The following is a 7,618-nucleotide window of genomic DNA, read 5'->3' as shown; positions in this document are numbered from 1 at the left end:
TTTCCAAGGCCCACGCAGGCGGGACTCGGGCTCCCTCCCCCAGGCCTGACCCGACGGGGCTGTGGGGTTCCCGGGCCGGGGTCTGACCCCACGACTCGGCTTCTGGAGCCCCCCGGAGTTACTGTCCTCCCCCCCGAGCCCCTTCTCCATCTCGCCAGCCCGGCTCCCGCTGCGGGAAAACCCACGGCTGGGCCCGGTTCTCAGCCCCGGAAGAGGCCCCCAGCCCTTCAGTCCCTAAAGCACCGGGGGGTGCTCGGGGGCTGCCTGACGGACCAGGCCGCTCCGCCCGAGGGGCCGTAGCCCCCGCCCGGTGACCCGTGCCGGCCCGGCGGGACGACAAAATGGCGGCCGCCGGCGGCCAAACCTCCCTCGCACCCGCGGGCGGAGACTGGGCGGGGGCGTGGCCCGTGGATCGGAAGGGGCGTGGTCAGCGAGGGGGCGGAGTTGCTCATCGCCCGCCGGGCACCGGCTCCGGGATCCAGGTCCCGAGTCCCCCAAGCGGCCGGCGGAGCCCCAAACCCCGCCGCTGTCGGGACGAGGGGACCGGTGAAGCGGACCCGGCCCCGGACTGCGAGGACGCGGGGCGGGGGGCGCCGGGCTCCGGCCCTCCGGGCTTTATTCCCCGGCGCCCCGAGCCCCACAGCTCTTCCGCCGAGCCACCGGCACCGCAGCCGCTCCTCCTCGTCCCGTCCACCGGGCGGCCGCTCCCCGCCGTAGTCCCGCGGCTCCGCGCTGAAGCAGCCCCGCTCGCCCACACATCCCGGCCCGGGTCCCCCCTTCCCGGCTTCTCCAGCCGTTTCCCTCTCCTCACCTGGGGCGGGCGGACACCGCCCCGCGGCTCCCGGCAGGGCCAGTGCGCCCGCGGGGCCGTAGACCCGGTCCGGGGACCCCGGCCCGGCTCCGGCCGCCCGGCGGAACGGAGAAAACCGGCTGAACGAGAAGATGGCGGCCGCCACAGGCCACACCTCCCTCGATCCCGCCCCGCGCAGGCGCTCTGGGGCTCCGCCCCGCCGGGGGGGAGGAGACGGGGGCGCGGCCGGAATGAGGGGCGTGGTCAGCGTGCGGAGCTGCCCGTCAGCCGCTAGGTCCTAGCGCCCGCCCGTCCCCGCCGCCGGTAGTACCGGGGACGCTGTGGGCTAAACCTCAGCTGCGGGAGGGGACACCGACGCGGTCGCTCGCTCCAGACCCCCCCCGGCCACCCCCGGTGTCCCTCCTCCCGCCCTGGTCCCCATCCCGGTTTCCTTCGGTTCCCCCCAGTTCAGCTTCCCTCTGCTTTATTTTACCCCATTTCCCCCCAAAAAGAGGCTTCTGCGGACACTCAGCCCCTGCCTGTGCCTGTGTGTCCCCGCCTTTCTTCTTTTTAGACACTTTGATAATTTCTCTGGGCATGAAGTCCAGGTCAATTCTCACAAACACTCTAAAACATGCCTTAAAATCAAGTGACCAAACTTGTAATTTGAAAGGAAAAAAAAATACTGCCAAAATGCCGTTACAGCATATTGACTGAGAGGGTAAAGTCACCGTGATTCAAATGGAGCAATTAACTATGAATTAACTCCAACTAACTCCCCTAATGTGCCTGAGGATCATCTGTAGCAAGCCCAGAGGAAATCTTGTGAGCTTCAGTTAGCAATAAGCCTTGTAAATCGTAATTCTTTCAAAGACTGACATAGATAACCGAGGACACCAGTAATATTTGAGCTTTTGCTTGTACTTGAGCCTCTAGGAGTCCAATATACTCCTTAAATACATGCTGATGGGGTCAGGAGGGCTGGGCAGGATTTTCCTACCTGCCAAGGTTTTGCTGAGGGCAAAGCCTGGAGCTGCTGAGCACCAGCGTCCCCTTCCTTGGGCCGCCCACCTCCCCCTTAGGTTTCATGGAGTTCTTGACTGTGGAGATACTTTGATTTCATGCAAACTTTATTTCTAGCAAAAGCAAAGCAGAAACCAGCAGTTCCCCAGCCAGCGCTGCGCCCCATCCCTCCTGACCAGCTTTGCCCTCAGCCTCTTCGAGCTGCCTCAAGCTTTGAGAGCTCGAAAGCCGCAGCCACGAAGAGCAGATAGCAATGGGACAGTGGAGGGGATCTGGAAGCCCCTGGGATGCAGCAGGGTCGGGCCAGCATCTCGCCCCATGATCCCACATCCAACAGCGATGTCGATGCATCCACGATGAACAGCGATGCCGATTCACCCCTCCGTGAGCCCGCGGCGGAGGACAGAGCCCACCTGGGATACTCCAGCACCCATGAGTACCCCAAGCACCCAGCCGTCCTGCCCCACTCTGCTGCTCCCCGCACAGCCCCGGGGACGGGGACGGTAGTGGAGAAGCTCAGCCACTGGCAGCCTTCCCCAAAACGGTGCCAAGGGACTGTGCCACCACCCCCCGCGGTTGGGCACGGTGGGAGACAGGCATCGTAAGACGCTAAGAGACTTGCCGGCATCACTGTATTTATTTTCCACTCCAAAGCAAGCCACGCTGATTTTACAGACACATTCTCCAGGCAACCGCCTGACATTAAGGCATTTTTTTTAGGAGGTATAAAACATTTTCCCCAGCTGCAGCCGCCGTCCCTGGGGCTGCCTGCGCCCACCGCCTCAGCGCAGCGTCACCAGCTCTTCGGCAGAAGTGGGGTGAATGGCAACGGTGTTGTCCAGGTCGGCCTTGGTGGCCCCCATTTTGATGGCCACGGCAAAGCCCTGCAGTATTTCGTCGCAGCCCAGCCCTTGCATGTGCAATCCCACCACCTTTGGGGAAGAAGCGAGAGCCCGGGTGGGACCCAGCACCGGCAAAATCCAGAGTGAACACTGGGCTTGGTGCTGGGGGAGCTGAATCCCAGCCGGAGACCCGTTCTGAGCGGGTCAGAGCCGACCCCGCGGGGACAAGAGGACAGCCAGCCGTGGTCCCCGCCACGGCAGCACCCAGCTGTCCCCCCCCAGGTCCCCTCCACGCACCTTCTCCTCCTTGCCAGCACACACCAGCTTCATGACGCACTTCACCTTCCTCTGGGTGATGGCGTGGTACAAGGGGGTGAAGGACGTGCTGTAGATCTTCACGTTCTCCCTCCCGTGCGTGGCCACGGCTTCGTCTGCAGCAGAAGACACGGCACGTAGGTCAAGGGGACACACTGTACACACGAGGCATTTATAAAGAGGGAGTCAAAGCGCATTTTGCAAGGCTCGGACCCCTCGCCAGAGATCAGAGCGTTTCCTCAACCATCAAAGCAACAGCTCTGAGCCACAATGTCCCCAACCTCTTCGCCCCCGCCGCGTCCCCTCTGTCCCCACCTTCGGTGAGGCCCACGGTGCCGATGGGCGGGTGGCTGAAGACGACGGTGGGGATGTCATGGTAGTCCAGCCGGGACTCAGGCTTGCCCTCAAAGAGCCTGTGGGCCAGCTTTCTGCCAGCTGCGATGGCCACTGCGGGGAGGGATGGGGAACCTGAGCCGCGGCACGGCGCGGCACCGAGGGGCTGTGGAGGGGAGGGGGGGCACGGCTGCGGTACCTGGGGTGAGGAGGGCTCTCCCGCAGACGTCCCCGACGGCGTAGACCCCTCTCCTGGTGGTGTTCTGGTACTCGTCCACCACCACATGGCCCTTGGCGTCCACCTGCACGCCCTGCCACGGGAAACGGCAGCCGCCTTGGCACGTGCCCCAGGAGGGACGGGACAAGCGATGCCCACGGGGGACCCGTGCCGGTGGCCATCATATTCCCACCTCGGGGCAGGGCATGGTGGGAACACCATCCTGTGGCAGGCTCCGGAGATCCATGGCACCCCCGGAGAACCGCGGGCATCCTCGCATCAGCACGGAAGGGATGTGCTGCCATCTCACCACTCGGTCCAGGCACAGGTCCTCGGTGTTGGGCTCCCGCCCCACGGCCCAAAGCAGGCAGTCCACGTCCCGGATCACTCCCTCCGTCGGCTTGCGGCCAGGCACCGAGGAGGTCACCGTCACATCCAGTAGCCCGCAAGAAGACTTGGTGACCGTTTTGACCTGCAGGGAACAACAGGAGCCGCCGGGGGAGAAGGCGCCGATGGCTTTTGCCTTGCGTCAGGTGACGGCGGCCGTACCGCAGGACCAGGGATGCCGCCAAAGCCGTGGCTTGGCGAGCGGTGCCCAAAATGCCAGCTTTCCCCCAGCCCTGCCTCCTCAGGAGGGATAGGACAAGCTACCGGGCTGCTCTGCGCGCCCATACCTGCGTGTGCTTCCAGACGTCCACCCCAGCGTTCTCCAGCTCCTGGGTGCAGTTTGAGCTGATCATGGAATCAAAAGTCCTCAGGACCTGGGCAGGGACCCACCAGCCCCATCAGATGAGGGTCCGCAGGCGAAGACACCGCCTGGCAGACCCCTCCACCAGCATTTCCCTGCACACATGCCCCACGTGGGCCCAGAGAAGTTTGGGGTGCTTCTGGTTAACGATAAAGTTCTCCTCTGTTTGTTTTTCCTTTAATATTTGTTTTTTCTTTTTTCAAGTAGCGACTTGAAATAAAGCTCAAGGAAATGGGTGCAGCGGCACGCACGACTGCAGAAATGCTGGGTGTGCGGGTCAGTGCTGCCGAAATCCTCCTAGCAGCACACCTACGCTCTTCTTCTCACCCCATCTGCCCCCCCCCCCAGCCCCTCCTTACACCGAACAGTCTAACGCCACCATCCTCTGCATCCCCATTTCCACCCTCCTGAGCCCGCGCCGACTCGGACCCTCCTTTACCAGCTCACGGGAGCTGATGGCTAGAAAACCCAGGCAGATTGGGATGCGGCCGCCGGGCGGGAAGCGTGGCTGGGGACAGCCGGTGGCATTACCTTGTCCTGGCGGATCAGCAGGGATGACTTGGAGCCCAGCGTGGAAAGGATCCCCACAATTTCCACCGCGATGTAGCCAGCACCGACAATGACGCTGCGCCTACGGAGAAGCGACGAAGCCGTGTGCAGGGACGCCGAGCCGGCGGTGGCGCCGGCTGGAGGGGGGGTGAGCCCCGCTTTACCTGGGCAGCTCCTCTAGGTCGAAGAAGCCATCGCTGGTCATCCCCAGGCTGGCACCTGCAAAGCAAAACCCCTTTTGCACCCCTCATCAGCCCCCGCTTCCCGCCTCCCAAAACCCATTTTGCTTTGGCGGACCTCTCTCCAGGCAGCCCGGGGAATTTTGTCAGGCTTACCGGGAATTTCGCTGTCGGGAGGGACGGCCGGGCGCCCACCCGTGGCTATGAGGATGTGAGGAGCCGTATACTTTTTCCCATTTACTTCGATGGTAGGCTCGGGATCAGTGGTGAACTTGCCATAGCCCCGAATGATGTCTATGTGAGCCTTAGGGGAGTAACAGTTACGTGATTAACAGCAGGAGGAGGTGCGAGAGCCAGCTAATGGAGACAGGGCTCCCACACTTCGAGAAGTGGACACCCGTTAAGGCTGGAAAAAAGGCCAAAAATCCAGCAGAGCCTGCTTCCCTGCTCGGTTCGCAGGATAAACGCATCCTCACCTTCTTTACATTATTCTCATAGATCTCATTCAGGCGCATCACGTAAGCATCACGCTTCTCTTTAATTGTTCTGGAACACAGCAGGGCTTACTGTCACCACAAGCGAATGAACCTACAGAGCTCAGCAAAAAACAATTCAATCCCTTCGGTACAAGGCACCCATGCCACAAAATAAAATGGCCCCGAGTTACCCATCAGGCAGTAGCCTTTCCCACCCATGCAAGGTTTTTGTGCCTGCCTTCCCCGCGTCCGTCTTTTCCAGAGTCTTTTCCCACTGCCAGTTTGCCATGTTTCCTTTCCAAAATGCAGCGGGAATCCCGGCCGCGTAACCGGCTCAGCATCCATCCATGGGAAGCCTCAAAGCGGGCAGGGACCCCTTTGGGGTGGACAACAAGCCACGGGGCCGCGGCACTGACGGGGAACACACTGGGAGACGCTCGTTCCCAACCGGCTCTTTCCGTACTTACCTCCAGTTGAACTTGACACTGGGTGTTTCAAAGCCGTAGTCGGCGTGATCGTGGATGAACTCCGCGTGGACCGCCGTGTTCCACATCACCTGCCCGCAAAAACTGCATGTCGGCTCGGGAAGACCGGTTTGATTTTTGGGATAACCCCTGCCATGCTTCCCAATGCCTCGCCTCTGCCCGGAGCAGCCCGCAGGACACGGGTCTGAGCGCTTTCACAGCATCTCGATGGCTCAATATGCTCCAAGCCCTTGCTTCCTCCCCGCGACCCACGCCAGCACCTCCCCGCAATTCGGCAGACACCCACAACAGACCCAACCCACAGCCGAGGTGCCGCTGGAGCCGGTGGCGAAAGCGTCCTTACCTTCTTTGGCACGCACCCAACATTAACCTGGGGGGGGAAATAAGAGCAAGTCTCAGCGTTAAGGCTTAGTTTTTCAAAGGCGAGGCTCTGGAGAGCATCCCACATCAGGCCGGTACCAGCTCTTTGTGTGAGAACATAAAGGGAGGAGCCTGGGTTTCTGGCAAAAGAGGGCTGTAACCGCCTTTGGTGCCTTAAGGTCTTGCAGTTTGCCCGTTTTCCTTCACTTCCTTGAAAGAGAACACGGAAGGTACACGGTTTTCATATACAAGGGTTTCTTTCCTATCTATAATTTAAAAAAAATTTACTAGGAGAAAGGTGTTTGCCACCCCTTTCCTGCACTTCTGGTCCTAGCACAGCAACTCTTTCAGGGGAATGCACTTAAAGCCTAAGAGCAGAGCCTGTCCCTGGCTTGTTTCAGGAACAAGTTTGTTTTTTCTGCTTTCTACCGTCTCACCCTGCCTGCTAGTTCTGCTTTACTGCCTTACCGCAGTGACCGAGCTAGCTGCTGTGCTGCAGACCCGGGACCTGACAGCATCCCTTTATTGCCCTGAAAACGGCCAAAAAAAGAACCCCGGGGAGTGGGGAAATCGGACCCTACCCCCTCCCACGCAGCTCAGCGTGACAAGGCACAACGCTCCTCCGCGACCGAAATGGCGATTCCCACCCTCCAGCTTCCCTGTACCGTAGGACACCAGCCCCGGTGGGAACCGAGGCCAGCTCCGGGGGAACCGGGCGTCCCCCACTCTCCCACCCGTGGGTGCCCCCCCGGGACTCACGCAGGTGCCACCGAAGCGACGTGGCTCCACCAACGCGACTCGGGCCCCCAGCTCCGCTGCCCGGCGGGCCCCGGCCAGTCCTCCGGACCCACCGCCCAGCACCAGCAGCTCGTAAGCGGCCGCCGCCATGGTTCCCGGTTGGGTAAGGCCAACCTCCTCTCCTCCCGCCCCGGCTTCTCCGCCGCTCCGCTCCGCCCCGGAGCCGCCCTCCCCCACCCCGCCCCAACACCAGCACCACGGGTTAGGGTTGACAATGGCAAGTTTATTGGTTCAGGTACAGCGAGAAGGATTGCAAGCACTTCCAGGACAAAATATACAGAGGGGAGAGGGGAAAATAACAAAAGAGAAGAAAACAAAACAACAACAACAACCAAAAAAAAAAAAAAAAAAAAAGAAAAAACACGGAACGGGAATCGAGCTAAAAAGGGAACACTTTTATCCGTGTTATGACAACATACTCCCAAGCAGGAATTGCTTCCTTTCTCCAGTTAAGTCGATCGGTCTCTCAATAAAATAAAGGGGGGGGGGGGGGGGGAGGGTGG

The 7,618-nt window shown here is 61.0% G+C and overlaps 2 protein-coding genes across 2 annotated transcripts in view; both read right to left on the bottom strand.

Annotated features, from left to right (window-relative positions):
• Positions 1-2,542: 2,542 nt before the first annotated feature.
• GSR (glutathione reductase) lies at positions 2,543-7,216 on the bottom strand. Its single transcript, XM_010575530.1, has 13 exons — positions 7,077-7,216; positions 6,301-6,327; positions 5,940-6,028; positions 5,473-5,542; positions 5,153-5,300; positions 4,982-5,036; positions 4,800-4,899; positions 4,195-4,281; positions 3,831-3,992; positions 3,503-3,614; positions 3,286-3,417; positions 2,953-3,086; positions 2,543-2,745 (listed from the first exon to the last, which is right to left on the bottom strand). Exons 1-13 carry the CDS (start codon positions 7,203-7,205, stop codon positions 2,596-2,598), a joined length of 1,395 nt encoding a protein of 464 aa, XP_010573832.1. The 5' UTR covers positions 7,206-7,216; the 3' UTR covers positions 2,543-2,595.
• A 106-nt stretch (positions 7,217-7,322) lies between these two features.
• The window catches only part of PPP2CB (protein phosphatase 2, catalytic subunit, beta isozyme), a 14,432-nt gene continuing 14,136 nt past the window's right edge, over positions 7,323-7,618 (bottom strand). The window contains exon 8 of the transcript XR_774876.1: positions 7,323-7,374. The gene's annotated coding sequence lies outside the window, so the exon portion shown is untranslated. The remainder of the gene's footprint in view (positions 7,375-7,618) is intronic.

The sequence above is a fragment of the Haliaeetus leucocephalus genome, unplaced genomic scaffold (genome assembly GCF_000737465.1).
Source record: "Haliaeetus leucocephalus isolate CR32 unplaced genomic scaffold, Haliaeetus_leucocephalus-4.0 Scaffold484, whole genome shotgun sequence".
NCBI lineage: Eukaryota > Metazoa > Chordata > Aves > Accipitriformes > Accipitridae > Haliaeetus > Haliaeetus leucocephalus.
The sequence above is the reverse complement of the archived record's forward strand: the minus strand, read 5'-3'. Positions and strand labels throughout refer to the sequence as shown.